Source organism: Ochotona princeps, chromosome 26, assembly GCF_030435755.1.
Source record: "Ochotona princeps isolate mOchPri1 chromosome 26, mOchPri1.hap1, whole genome shotgun sequence".
NCBI lineage: Eukaryota > Metazoa > Chordata > Mammalia > Lagomorpha > Ochotonidae > Ochotona > Ochotona princeps.
This window is the reverse complement of record NC_080857.1, coordinates 9,817,355-9,832,693: the sequence shown is the minus strand read 5'-3', so window position 1 is coordinate 9,832,693 and position 15,339 is coordinate 9,817,355. Positions and strand designations below refer to the sequence as shown.

Here is a 15,339-nt window from a genome sequence, read left to right as displayed (position 1 = left end):
CTGTGCTCATCATTTCCTAGTAGTCTGCTTCCCTGAGGGTAGAGGTTTCTGGATTGCAAACACGGTGGCATGACCGCAGCCCCTTCTTGCGTGCTCCCAAGCCTTGTGACTAATTCTTCTAATACAGTGGCCCAAGTTTGTGCCACCAGAGCATCAAATGCTCCCTGTATACCCAGAGCATAGCAGTTCTATAATAATTTTTTTGCTTCCATGGAAGTTTCCCTAGTGACTGGTTCAAAAGCTTGTTTTCTTTTCACATTTTATTCATGTGTTAAGTGCCATCAAACTAGATTTCATGAGGATTTTTCCTTTCTTCAATTTGTTTTAAAGTTGAGATACACTCCTAATAGCCATTCTAGCCGCAGCTTGTGCTCCTGGCAAAAGCCTGTGCCTTCTGACAGCAGGTGCTTAGGACTCATCAACCCGTGGAAGGAAGTGGTTTTGATGCTTTGCAGGTTGTCTCCATCACGAAGGTTTCCAGCAGGTAAAACCACCTAAAGCAGCAAGAGCCTCCCGACCACAGACGTGTGGAGAAGAGGGAGGCTCCTCTGTCTGTGAGTTGAAGGCATCTCGGCTTTAAAGAAAACTGCCTGAATAAACAATCAGAAAGGTGGAACTTGATGACCACAAGACTGTAGCCAGAATTGAGAGCGAGAATGCTCCCTTTTCTAAAAGTAGAAGATCAAGTGTGTTAGCTCACAAAGGAAGAAAAAAAAATAGTAAAATTAAGAGCGTAGGAAGCAAAAAGAGACAGAATTTCCTCATGATAGACTATGTTTCATCAAACTACTTTTTTTTTTTAAAATTCTGCAACTAAGCTATGTTTCTCATGACAATATTTGCTTGGTTAATAAGGTGACTTTGAAAGTACTTTATCCCTAGATAATATATAAAATTTAGAACTATAACCATACAGTTTATCACCCGCAACATTTACTGATCAAAAACAAATGACTGACTTTTCTAACTTCAGCTGCTAATAAAGCTTTTTAACTTCATCTTTGAATTCTTAAATCATTTCCACTGAGAAATGTAATTCTCTATAACACTGTTGGATGATTCTTATTTAAGACAGACAAAATACCCTCAGTAAAAATTAGATTCTCTTCAAAGTATGACCTCAATGAAATTATTTATCTTTTAAACATCTAAACTGTTCTGGTTCATATTTCATTACAGAAACAAAGGCATTTTTTTTAAAAAGGCAACTATGAAAATTAACCATGATGTACTCGTCTTCAAACCAATCTGCTGTGAGATTCCTGAAGAAAATCAAATTGAGGACAATGCTCCACCAGCGCAAAAGAGATCTCTCAGTTGACCTTTGAGAATTCCTACCCGTGTTCTCTGAACAGGACCACATACGTGAGCTTCTGTCCTTTCATTCAGCTGACCACTCCAGCCAACTGCCCGGAGTGTGGATTCCAACTTCTCTGTGAAAACTGATCTACATCTCCCCTTTTTACAAAAAGCCATGTTCAATTAATTAGAACTTCCAGAAACAAAGGCAAATTGGAGAAACACTCTTAGTGAAAAGAATTCAGCGTTGGAGACAAGACCTACATTTCTGCTTATCTTCTAAGAACATAATTTCCACCTTAAAGAGGAAAAATGAACACCACCTGTTTTGAAGAACAACGTGACCTAGAACACTATTTGTTCCCAATTGTTTACATCTTTGTGATTGTAGTCAGTGTCCCAGCCAATGTTGGATCTCTTTGTGTGTCCTTTCTTCAAGCAAAGAAAAAGAATGAACTAGGAATTTACCTCTTCAGTTTATCACTCTCAGATTTGCTCTATACCGTAACTCTCCCTCTCTGGATTAATTACACTTGGAATAATGATGACTGGACCTTCTCTCCCGCCTTGTGCAAAGGCAGTGCTTTCTTCATGTACCTGAACTTCTACAGCAGCACTGCATTCCTCACCTGCATCGCCGTGGATCGGTATTTAGCAGTTGTCTACCCTTTGCGCTTTGCTTTTCTAAGGACAAGAAGATTTGCGTTCATGGTCAGTCTATCTATTTGGGTATTGGAAACCATGTTCAATGCTGTAATTCTGTGGGAAGACGAAACAGCGGTTGAATATTGCGATGGCAAGAAGTTGAATTTTACATTGTGCTATGACAAATACCCCTTGGAGAAATGGCAAATCGATCTCAACTTGTTCAGGACATGTACAGGCTATGTCATACCCTTGGTCACCATAATTATCTGCAACCAGAAAGTCTATCAGGCCGTGCGGCAGAACCAAGCCACGGAAAACAGGGAAAAGAGGGTCATTGTCAAGTTACTTGTTAGTATCACGTTGACTTTTTTCCTGTGCTTTACCCCCTTTCATGTGATGGTGCTGATTCGCTGCATTTTAGAACGTAATGTGAACTTCAGTAACCAGAAGTCTGGGAAGCGGACTTACGCAATGTATAGAATCACGGTTGCATTAACAAGCTTAAATTGTGTTGCTGATCCAATTCTGTACTGTTTTGTGACTGAGACAGGGCGATCCGATATGTGGAATCTATTGAAATTCTGTGTGGGGAAGGGTAATAAGTCACAAAAACAAAGCAAGCACATACTTTCTGTATCTACAAAAGATACTGTAGAATTAGACGTCTTGGAATAGAATATAGGATTTTTTTTTTTTTTTTGCTTTAAGGTGCATGGCGTTATTTCATCAAGATGATGTTTTGGAAAGGAACTCTAACATGGGAGCAAATTAAAGTGATCTGAGTGAATATTTTAATAGAATTTATCAAGTGGGGATATTTTTAGAAGTATGTTGTACGCTCTCACCCTCTTATTAAATGAGAAGTAGAAAATAAAATTTAATATTTTCCTAATGACTCGGAGTTGTGGCTGTTAATGGAATCGTTCAGAAATTAGAAAGGAGTCCAGGATTATTAGCCTTGGCTGCAATGACTTTTGTGTACAATTTGGGGGATTTTCTGACTTTATTGGCTTTCAATCTCTCAGCATCACTTCTTCCAGTACTGTGGACCTGTCTTCAACAACCTCAACTACTAAATACTACTGTTAGAGTTCTCACTCATTAGTAACTATCTGTTAAACCCATTCCACATACTAGGTTTCAAGTTGAATACAAGAGTCATTGCAGAAGTGATCTCATGAAGCTGCAAGAAATTTATATCAGTTCTGAAACCTAATTGTTGAGCCTGTAAGATACCCATGTAAAGTAAAAGTAAATACTCTCTAGACTTTGACTCTCCCTTAATGTATAGCCGATTATGACATGGTTGAAAATACAGTAAGTTAGGACCAGCATGGTCGCATAGTAGGTTAAGTCTCCACCTGCAGTGCCAGCATCTCATATAGGCATTGATGAGTTCCAGCTCTCTGCTTTTGGTCCAGCTTCATGCTGATGTGCCAGAGAAAGCAGAAAATGTTGGCTTAAATCACCTGGCCCCTGCACCTGCATGGGAGAGCTAGAAGAAGCTCCTGGCTCCTGGCTTCAGATTGATTAGGTTCCGATCATTGCTGACACGTGGGGAGTGAGACTACAGATGGAAGAGTCTCTCTATCTCTAAAAATCTGTCTTTCATGTAAAAACAAATAAGTCTTTTTCAAAAAAAGAAAATGCTATAAACTTAACATCTAGACAAATTGTTACATGACATCTTATATTCAGAGGTTGATTTTCAAACTTTGCATACTTAGAGTCTTTTGAAAATTCACTGTGTAAATCACCCTACCCAGTTTCGGTAGGCACTCAGTAAACATTTTTCTAACCAAAGTATGTTTAAAGATACTTTCATTGTCCTTTTCTCCTCTCCTCCCTTCACTTTGCTATCTATCCTCTCTACCCTCTCCAAAATTATGATCAGGTGGCACACATCTTGATATCTATTTCGTGTCCACACGTTAGAAAACAGAGGCCTAAGAGGAGAGGCTGATTATACATTTCTAGATGCACACTGAAAAAAACAGTGAGTGCAAATTAACTACATTTTCTATTTGAAATCAATGAAATGAATGTATGTAATAGAAACCACGTTGCTTTGAGGCCATACCTGCACTCTGCATTTTTCTGGCAGTAATGGATGATGATGCAACATTTCAATGAAGGAAATTAAAATACTTTGAGCTTCTTGATTATTAGCAACCTGTGAGTTGAATGCTTGTAAAGGACTCAGGGACAGGTTTGCCCACATCTGGAAAATCAGACACCGATTAGATGTCTTGTTCAAAATCATACCATTGATTGAAAGCGGGACCGATCTTTGAACCCCGAATTCTGGTGTCCCTCTAGAGTTGCTTTTACTCCTTTTATGGCTTATCAGTTACCAAGTTCTACATTTCTTTCTTCAAATATGATAAAGATATATGTACAGTTATTGAGTGTTGCTGATTGGTTTAAATCCATTCAAACAAAGAGGTAAACATTATCTTATTAATTAACACATCTGGAAATATAACAAATCATGTAGATAGTAGCTAAACTGCTTTATTAGAAACCTAATTTGGATTTTTCCCCAACTGATTAGATAAAAATATGTAGTAATTACAAATTCATGGCACTCTTCCCTCCATGGCACTCTTAACATGAATGATCTACTTAATGACTCAGAACAAAACATTGATCTAGAGAGCGTTTTGATAGTAGTTCCCAAATCAGGTTGCTGCCAAAACCTGCTAGTCCTTCCATTAAATCAAGGCCCATCATGGGGAAGCCGTGTTGGGAAGGTATTCCTAAGATTCAGGACCCTAGATACAATCAAAATGATTCATATTACAAATTATCCTTTAGTTTTTAAAGGCTTTTCAGATTCCTCTTTAAAGTTCCACAGAAAATTGAAAGTAGTTCTGGAAGGGAGAAGCCCTTCTACTCATTATCATCAGGGATTAATAGTCCATGACCTAGATTGGAACATCAGATAATCCACTTTATAGCCATTTAACCTCAAAATATTTTACCCCCAGAATCAGTTTCTGCAAACTCTGGGGACAAAAACAGCACGTGCTTTTAAGAAGTAGATGTGAAAACTCTGTAAATGGTGACGAGCTTTCTAAATGTTCATTATCATTAGATATTTCATCATCATCAAGATTGTAGACAGTCACCAAAAAGACAGGGAAGTCTTTGCAGAAATACTGGGAGTAGGAAAAACAGCAATATGAGCTGGTAGGATTTGGCTGCAGGACACCCCACTACCTACAGATTGTTAAGTCGGTCTATCATAGTCACGTTAGGACCTTCCTTGTTTCTGGTTCTATGAGATATCGTTAGTATCAGTATGCGTGCCATGGTTCTGAGGAAGAATGCAATGTGGAATATAAGTAGACATGCGGTCTTTATTTGTAAACCTTTTTAGAACTCAATCTGGGCCTCCCACATAGGTGATGAGGATTTAAGGACTAAGAGCCTAGCCGTATCTGCTGCCTACCAAGGTGTGTGGTCACAGGAAGCCAGATTGGAAACAAAGTAGTTGGAACCACTTCAAACACCCCCACACAGCATGAAGGTGTTCCTACAGCGACTGAACCAGGGCTGCACATGTCCACTCCATGAGCATAGGGTTTAAAACTAAATGTCCTCACGGGGAATTGGAGTGCCTTCGGAGGCCAAGAACTCTGAGGTCACCCACCCTCATCTGGATCTACCACATGGGACAGAAGAAGTCCAAATCCTGCCTTGCAGGATCCAAGGTCATCGGAACGACAACCAGGATCCCTGAGCAGTCCGCAGAAACAGAAGAACAGTAAACGTCCCTCGGGACCAGGGAGGGGAGCTTTCTCTGGTCCTTGCCTGGTTCCGACTTTGGGTCCTCACCCCCTCCCGCAATGACCATCAGGATCGCGCCAGAAACCCCTCCAAACAAACAAACAATCTAGAATAGAGAGAGAACAACAAGGAAAGCTTAGAATCAGACAGGAAACGGTCAGCAGGGATGCACTTATAACTCACTGGGTGGGACACAAAGATTAGTTGCTCCTCACTGGGGTATTAAAGATTTCTATGCACACCCCTCCTAAAACTGTTCACCTGAACTGTTGATACATGTCTTGTTAGAGTTATAAACTTACACTATCCGAAAAACAGCCAGGTTCAGCAAAATCATGCTTCAATGCTATAAACTGCTAAAGACTAAAATTAAAATAGACACGAGACAGCTGAATAGCAATCTAAGCCATTTTAAGGTGTATAGAACCCGGTTGTATATAAACTAATAATTGAAATGTCAATGAAGAAGTCACAGGATGTGGCTCAGAACTTGCATTCTTTTTTTTTCTTTTAACATATTGGTTGCTCTATACCATGTCAATTAATTCCATAACATTATAAATTGTTACTAATGTTATGTTGGGGCTTTTAATTGTATGGGATGATACTCTGCCGGCTATACCTTCAGACCAGAGATGGTCTCCCCAAGAAACCGTTGAACTTATCTGGACAATAAGATGCTGGACTTTATGCTTGGTAAATGCTTGCAATGAAAGATTCTCAACTAAATTTGAACTGTGATAATGCAACAAGGTGGAGGAATCCACCATTGGGGGAGGGTTTCGGGGAGTGGTTGGGGGAATCCCAGAGCCTATAAAACTGTGTCACATAATGCAATGTAATCAATAAAAAACAAAACAAAACAAAACAAAAAACTAAATGTCCTCACCCAGTCTGGACACTGCATCATCTCCCAAGGTACACCCTGAGCAAATCTACTTACCAACCTGATTTAGGAGCCAGTAGCTCTCCCCAATGCATTCGATTTCCCTCCTTGAACGTAATAACAGAAAAAGCAACTATTTACCAATTACCTCTGTGGACTTGGCTAACTTTATTTATAGCTAGCACCGATTTTAAAATACAACCTGTGATCCTGAGTCTATGTTCACTTCTCTTTATAACATTTTTATCTTGCCCTGCACTTCCTTTTGCCCTATCAGAACTGTCATCAGTGGTTGCTATGGAAACCAACAGCTACCGCAACACCCTGCCTCAAGAAAGACTGGATTCACAGACTTCTCTGTCTAGGTCTTCTGCGTGACCCTGTTGCAGAACCAGAAGACTTCCTCTGCAGACATACATACCCAGAAACCCACAGAACTGGCCCCATCTCTCCAAAAACACAAACTAGAAAGAGAAGCATCCCTGAGTCTTTAGCGCAGGCTTGTACCATTTCGTAGCGTGTCTGTTAGCAGCTGGTTCAGCTTCCCCAAGGCTTTGGGTTCTCATGTTCCAGTTCACAAAACAGCTACTGAGGAGCAGGGCAGGGCAGCGAGGTGTGTCCAGTCAAGACTTTCCCTCCTTGTCATCTGGCTTTTGTTCTCTTCTGAGAGTGATCACTAAGGGAGCCGTAATAATAAAACTTCTGCTTGTGTTTTCTCATTGGCATACCATTCTGGAAGAATCCAATACTGGCTGAGATGTTTCTTTTCATTGTTGTCTCCTAAGTTTACACCTTTTAAGAAAAATTATTTTTTAAGATTTTTATTTATTTATTTACTTATTATTTTTGGAAAGTCAGATATACAGAGAGGAGGAAAGAAAGGGAAAGGAAGTCTTCCATCTGCTGGTGCACTCCCCGAATGACTGCAATGGCCAGAGCTGAGCCGATCTGAAGCCAGGAGCCAAGAACCTCTTCCAGGTCTCCCACACAGATGCAGGGTCCCAAGGCTTTGGGCCGTCCTCGACTGCTTTTCCAGGCCATAAGCAGGGAGCTGGATGGGAAGCAGCAGGGCTGACAATATTAGAACTGGCAGCCAAAGGGATTTTGGCGCACACAAGGTGAGAACTTTAGTGACTAGGCTACCACGCTGGGCCTAAGAAAAATAATTCTTAAAATAATAAATAATAATAATAGATTGAACTTAAAGTACACCCATATGTTTAAATTATTCTTAGCTGAAGATATAAGTATTTAATTCAATTCAACTAAAAATATTTACTATTATTACTCCTTTTTTTTTTTAGCCTTTCCAATAGCTTAAAGATGGAGCAGAATGAGCTTAGCTAGCTCCAGATATGGCATTTTCTGAATGAGAATAAGCTGACAGTTGCCAAAGCAAAGCACACTTACAGTGAGGGGGAAATGAGCCAATCCCAAAACTCTCCTTTTCTGTTCTAAAGATATATACAAACACACATACTTGTTGCTGGCAACAACACAAACAAACAAACAAACAAACAAAAACCCCAACTATGCAGGGTACTTGCTTGCAACCACAAGGTGTCAGCCACGTTCCATCATGGAACCCTGCAGGGTTCAGCTCTTTTGCCACTCCCACAGCAAAGTAGCCCAGGAAGACATTTTCTTGCCCAGAGAAGGAATTCTCCCTTCACACTGTGAATGAATAAGAGGAAAGGCTATAGTTCATTTTGCACAATTTAGTTTTCCATAATCTGTAAAGCTTGGCAATCATCAGATAATTTCACTGGGTCTGAACTCCAAATGTCATTTCAATCTAAAGTTAAAATTAGCCAAGGGCATGGGCCCAATGCGGTAGCCTAGCCACTGAAGTCCTCACCTTGCACGTGCCAGGATCCCATATGACTGCCAGTTCTAATCCTGGCAGCCTCGCTTCCCATCCAGCTCCCTGCTTGTGGCCTGCCTGGGAAAGCAGTCAAGGGTGGCGCAAAACCCTGGGACCCTGCACCAGTGTGGGAGACCTGGGAAAAAACTCCTGGTTCTTGGCGTTGCATCTGCTCAGCTCTGGGCATTGCATTCACTTGGGGAATGAACCAGTGGATGGAATATTTCCTCTCTGTCTCTCCTCCTCTATATATTTCTGACTTCCCAATAAAAATTAATAAATCTTTTTAAAAAATTAGCGAAGGGCAGGCATTTGATTGAGTAGTTAAAATGCTCACTGGGAATGTTCATGTCTCAGGGACTTGGTTCAGGTCCTGCCTCCGTCCACCATTCCGGATTCTTGCTGATGCACATCCTAAGGGACAACAGGTGATCATGACTCAAGCAGGGGTATCCTGCCCATGCAGGAGACCCACACCGAGTCTCTGGCTCTGGGCTTCAGCCTGTTACAGCCCCAGACACTGACACTGTGGGCATCAGAGCAGTGAATCCCCTGCAGAGGGGCGGGGGTACATCCCTCCCTCTCAAGATAAATAGATGGATCATTCCCAATGTAAGAGAATTTGGATTAAGTGGCTTCTTTTTGCAGTATTGTAATTACAGCACTAAGAAATTGTCCTTATATGGTTATCTCACCTGTATGAGAAAACACTGGCTACCTTTTCTTATAAATAGAAACATGAAACATTGCACCTATAAGCAGCTTGCATTTTTATCTACTACAGAAGTCACAATGCAATTCATTACATGTGTTATCTTTAATTCGAAATTTATTGTTGCTAAATTTCAGTACTAAAACCTCACATCTGTTTAAAACCTCACGTCTGAGTTGTTTAAATCTGTTCTTCCCCCAAAGAACAGTAATACAATCATGTTCTAATTTACCACCATTTGCATATCATTACATGTATAATGACCTACTGTAATCTATTTTTCTTATGCTTTTAATTTTATTAAATCCTTTATGAAACACCAGTGGATCCAAAAAAACCAATCTAATTGTCTTTTATAAAACTTGTTCTTACTGATATATTGTCAGTTTTTGAAGATTTATCTATTTACTTCAAAGGGAGACAGACTTTCTGAGAAGGAAAGAGATCTCCCATCAACTAATTGGCTCCCCAGATGGCCACAACAGCCAGAGGTGCTCCAGTCTGGAACCAGGAGCCCAGAAATCCATTCAGGTCTCCCATGTGGGTGGCAGGGCCCTGGTGCTTGGGCCCTTCCCCAACTGCTTTCCCAGGTACATTTGCAGCAAGGTGGATAAGCACAGCAGCCAGAATTTGAACCAGCACACTGATATGACATGCTGCTATTCCAAGCAGTGGCTTAACTGTGCTCCACCATGCCTGCCCCAATTTGTCATCATTTTATTTGGAAAGCAGAGAATGGCGAGGATAGAAACAGGGATACAGACAGCCATCTCCATCCACTGGTTCACTCTCCAAATGCCTACAGCACCCTATACTCCGACAAGCTGAGCCAGGAGCTGGGAATTCAATCCAGATCTCCCATGTGGGTGGCAAGGACCAAGTCTACCTGCCAGAGTGTGAGTCAGACACCTTAATATGGGCGGCCAAGAAACAGTGCCCTCCCACCAATGGATTTTTACACGTTGCATAGTGTATATAGGTTATACTTCCTCAAGCAGTATTGCAATGAATGTTCACAGAGCAAGCTGTGCACACAGGCAATAGAAGAGTGAAACAGAGGCATCTCAATATTGTTCTGTGCCAATTCTAGCATAAAAATATGAATTGAATGACCTAGTATGTCTGTGCTATATTTTAAGTGTAACACAAATGAAGAAGTCTTTCTCTACAGTGACTTGGTTAACCTGTGCTATGGGTTTTTGAAATTCTTGGGTATGTGTTTGAACTTGTAGCTATTCTGCTAAGAGAATCCTCTTAAGAATTACTCTAAAATGCTTGATGTGTATCCAAGAACATTGACACTAGACAGTAGTTTAACTTGGAAATCTCAGTCAGAAATTCAGAAACAACTCTTGGACTGATTTTTTTGAGCAAAATCTTCTTAACGATGTTCTCACTGGAGATCATAGTTGTTTGCTGAATGAACAAATAATGAGTCAACTAATAGACTAGATGAATGACGTTGCAGTTGCAGACTCACACTTTGGAGCCATTTGTGTTTACAATGAGCACTGTAACATTTCATGGGAAAGTCAGATTAAGGTGAAACAAATTGTCTTAGGAAAGCTTTTTTTTGACAATTGCTTCAGTAAGACAGTAAAACAGTAGAAATAAACATTATCAGTGACGTTTTCTTCATCCTAATTTGGTAATAACAGAGATTTTCATGATTTTTTTCCCAATTTTATTATTCCTCACTTGTGAAGGCATTTTTTTTCTCCCCTAAATTTTTAGTAAGATATTCGTTATGTGACTTAATTTGCTTGCAGACAATGACATGAATCCCTGTTCCTTGAGACAATGCTATATATTGCTGGGTTTCGTCATTTTAATTGTGACTGCCAGCCCACATGTTGTCAAGCTATAGAAAAATCTTATCTCAGTCTACCCTGGATTCTCTTTCTCACAACAGAGTCAGGAAGGTTTATTTGATGCTAAGAAAACGGAGGAGGAATTTTTGGTTTACATTCTACAACACTTGCCAGTGATGGTGATATTGCTTAAGCTTTCAGTGGTACCCAGGACCCCAGTTCTTCTCTGTTGCTCCTGAGTATGTTGGAGCATAGGGCTCGCTGGCAGGGCTGACAGGTGCCAAGCTAGTGACCTCAATGCCTATGCGTAGGGTAGGCATGACTTTCCTATGTTGTCATATCTTCCAGGGCATTCTTGGGAATGCCTGACTTCCCAATCCGTGTGGCTGTTGGCTTAAGCAGTGGAAGAAATAATATCTAAATGAAGCTAATCAAAGCAGTGACTCCCCTAGCCACAATAATTGAGTGGTAGATGTGTGGCTTAAGCTGCTTAGATCCTGGGACAGAGGAGCTACCTCGAGTCTTTGTGGTTATTTTCTCACAGGGAAATATCCAACTTGTAGAAGAAAGGAGAGCACAGAGACTCACAGAATACAAACTAGACCCTAATAATACAATGGGTCTCCGTATATTGCCATGACATGAATCCAATAAACCCCCTGAATGCTTAACTAGATCTGAACCATTTCTTGTTGTTCATGTAACCCCAAAGGTTCTAATGAAATTTAGAATATTGAAGTGAGAGTGATGCCACCTACTTAAGACTGTTGAATGGTACTGGAAAGCTCAACTAGAAAGGAACTTGGGGCTACCTCTAGCTTGTGAAGTTAGTAGCTCTCCTTAGCAGATCATTGGTTAAGCTATGTCCTGTGAATCAGCGTCTACCAAAGCCCACACACTATGGAATTGTCAGAAAAGTTCGCTATGTGGGAGTGTTTTGGCTTCCTCCTGCAGCCTTCAATAAAGTCCCACAGAGACGGGTAACGAAATTTTTATAAGCACTCTCCTGCCATATTTTCAAATGAAGAAAATACTGCTGCTCTGTAGGGGCCTACACATAGAAGCAAGATGTTGTCGTTCTTCAGGGTAAGGGTGAGTTTTGCAAGAAAAAGATTCGACATAGTCTGTGTGCCGGGATTGGGCAAGGCAAAACTGGGCCCAAGACCTTCTTTTGGATTTTCCACACATATAGCATGGACATAAACACTTTTGGTATCTTCCAGTCCTTACCTCTGTGTACCAGCAGAGAGCCAGGTCAAAAGTAAAGCCACTGAAACATGGACCAGCTCCCCCTGTGGTAGTGGGCTCAACAGCCCCAGGATGACTGCTTATGTGCCTTTTATTATAGAACAGTAAAAGGGCAAAAGAAGACATTAAATCATTATTCTTTCCATGCCTGTAAGTAATGTTCTGGAGAATCCATCATTAAAGCTAAGACTTGTCCAAGGAAAAAGAATGAACTGTCAAAAAGTGGTAGTGGATGAGAGGAAGAAAATTCTGTTTGGTGATGCTTCACTGGGTAGAAGATGGGATAGATAGATGTACACTGTGATTCTAGGAAGGAACTATGAGAGCAGACAGTGATGAGCAAGGAAACCCAGAAGATTAGAAACCCTTACATAAATTTATGTTGTTCAGTTTATTATAGACAATTCTAGTTTATTTAAGTTAAATTTCTAACCAGTGGAAAACAATACTAAAAATGGAGCTATTGTTAACAGCCCAGTAAAACCACCCTAGTCATTGGGTACATGGCGGAAAAAAGGAGGGATAGAAACATGACTCTTCAGAATTTTCCTTTGTCTTTATTTCAAGATTCATCCATTGCTTTGGCATTTATTTGGTGAAAGATGAGTCCAGTCTCTTAGCAGGAGCTGTACATGAAGACAGAATGTTAACTATCATACTACCTAGTGTCACATTTTATTATAGTAGGCACTGAGTATGTATTTGGCCATTTGATGTTCTGATTACATCTGAAGAGACATGAAAATGACCAAATTTAGTTGGTTCATTGAATTGAAGTGGGAAAGACAAGAGGAGCTATCCTAGGAATATCAATGGGACTAACAAGGGCTGCGCATAACCCTTATTTGCTATAGCCTTAATTAGGCAGACAACAGTGGCTGCCTGTCTGCAAAATGCTAGAAATGGAGAATGAGTTGATTTTTAGGCAGGAATTTACTCTTAGTGCCAGGTGAGCTAAAAAAAAAATGGCTACTATTTCTTTTTCTCCTTATTTAGCCATAAAAAGGCCTGTGAAGAATATCCAGTACAAAAATTCTCACTGTGTACCTGAGGAATCGGAGCCCAGAGAGATGAAATGATTTGCTGCGACTCATGCCAGTTCTAAGTGAAGAGCCTGCAGAGTTGCAAGTCCTGCTCAGTAGTGTTCTTTACTGCAGACTCTGCAGGTGAAGATGACAGAAGCATATACTGAGAAAGAAAAAAAGTTGATCCAGGGGATAAAACTGCTGAGACAATTTCAGATGTGGTTGAATTCTAATGCTCAACTCATGTGCCCAGGAAGAAAGTTTCACCATCTCTCAGCTCAACCCTTCTGCTGTTTTGCTTTTATAGGATGTCAAAGTGGTTACCGATATCACAGGGTTAGATTCACGGCATAGAAAAAGCAAATGAGAAGGGTCTTTTGATACTTTTGGAAAAGTTATAATTCTGGTTCTTGATCCCTGCTCTCATCATAAGCTAATCACCATGTTGAGGGTCTGTACTTTTCTCATGGATCAAACCGGGTTTCCAGGCTCCGTATGACCACATGAATTTAGGTAGAGACACGTATCAGACATTATACAGGCTTGCTCTGATTTGGCTGTTGAACTGAGCACAAATTCAAGTGAGAAACAGTGTGCCTGTTTGTTCCACTCTTCATCCTTCCCTAGGGGATCTGATGTCATGACTGATAATATCAGATCTGTCAGCACAAGCTTCCTGGCATCTCATTCCATTGGGAGTGGAGGGAAGGAGAAGCAGAAGATGTGGGTGTTTGCTACTTTCCTCAGCTCACACTTTTATGGATGACCCAAGGCTGTTTGTGTGCCAAATGGTGTCCTAGCTCTGTCCATGGCCATATGCAGACAGCCTTTGGACTTCTAGACTTGGTCACCACTCCCTCCTGCTCCTTCCTGGTGTCATGGTGGCCAGATTTTACTAACCCCAATTACTGCACCATCCCTGTGCCCTGTCCATGCCTTTGTAAATATAGTTGTGTTAATCTTGCCTCAAATGGTGTGAATCTGAGTGCTCCATTTGGTGCCTGCTAAAATTCCTCCCCAAATCACCTTTCAGAATTGTTGACAATGTCAGGTACTCTGTGAAAATAGATGCCAACATCTTTATTGAGAAATATATCTCTCATTCCAATCTCGGTGATAGGATGGGCCTGCCCCTATACCTGTTGTTCTTATATTTGCAAATTATGTGATCTTGAGCAAAAAGTGAAACCTATTGGAACTTTCTTCCCCTTCAACTTGAGGATAATTCTTCTGCTGCCCACCAAATGATATCTGATGTTCAGTGCCAGTGAAATATTAGACCTAAGAGTGTTCTGAGAGCAATAAAGTCTTGATTTTATATTGATCATTCAGGCTTCAGTATGTGAACCTAAGAAATCTATAGCATGCTTTATTTATGGGTGTAATCTTCTGTAATTCTTATGTCCTCAAAAATTCTAAAGTCCATTTGACTCCTTGCTCAAGTGTCACTATTTTTTCTTACCATATAAAATCTGAAATGAACTAAAGACAAATTAACTTCCGGTCTACTCTAGACTTGCATTAAAGGAAATGATTTACTATGATTCTGTTTATTGCTTTAATCAAGTTTTCTGCCTGACAAGTGAATTCTGTTTATGACTGTGCAAAAACACAAAGCATCCTGAGTGTCATGGTGAGTTATGAAGGTCCTTCCAAAGCCATGCATGAGCCATGGATCTTCCTGCTCTCTTTCTCCTGCAGTTGGCTGAGATGCTTTTCCACAACAGAACTAGGCTTATCACCATTTATTTCTGGCTCCTGGGCTGATTGCCTAAAGTCCTGGATATCAGATTGGAAGCCAAGGTTTAACAAAAACTTCTTTAGAGAAAAGGACAATATTTCCTTCATCCTCTTTTACCTATCATTGGCGCCCTAAATCCCATTCATCTCTGAGTATTCTGGTTCCTATGATACCATTAATCTGATTTCTTTATTGTCCCAGGTCTTGGGGAATTTAGAGTGACACCTACTAGGAACATACCAAAGCTGACATGTGCTCAGATTAACCTAGCTATCTTATGGAAATAGAGTTTGTTTTTTCCATATTGGACATG

The 15,339-nt window shown here is 40.5% G+C and overlaps 1 protein-coding gene and 1 long non-coding RNA gene across 2 annotated transcripts in view; both read left to right on the top strand.

The window, feature by feature from the left end:
- Positions 1-15,339, top strand: part of LOC131478023 (uncharacterized) — a 45,672-nt gene that overhangs the window by 16,744 nt on the left and 13,589 nt on the right. The window lies entirely within an intron of this gene.
- Positions 345-2,842, top strand: GPR65 (G protein-coupled receptor 65). Its single transcript, XM_004584351.2, has one exon. The coding sequence runs from the start codon at positions 1,612-1,614 to the stop codon at positions 2,620-2,622; it is 1,011 nt and encodes a 336-aa protein (XP_004584408.2). The 5' UTR covers positions 345-1,611; the 3' UTR covers positions 2,623-2,842.

Bases quoted from the DNA above. Each gene is read 5' to 3' on its own strand.
- GPR65 (XM_004584351.2), top strand. From the start codon at position 1,612: ATGAACACCACCTGTTTTGAAGAACAACGTGACCTAGAACACTATTTG.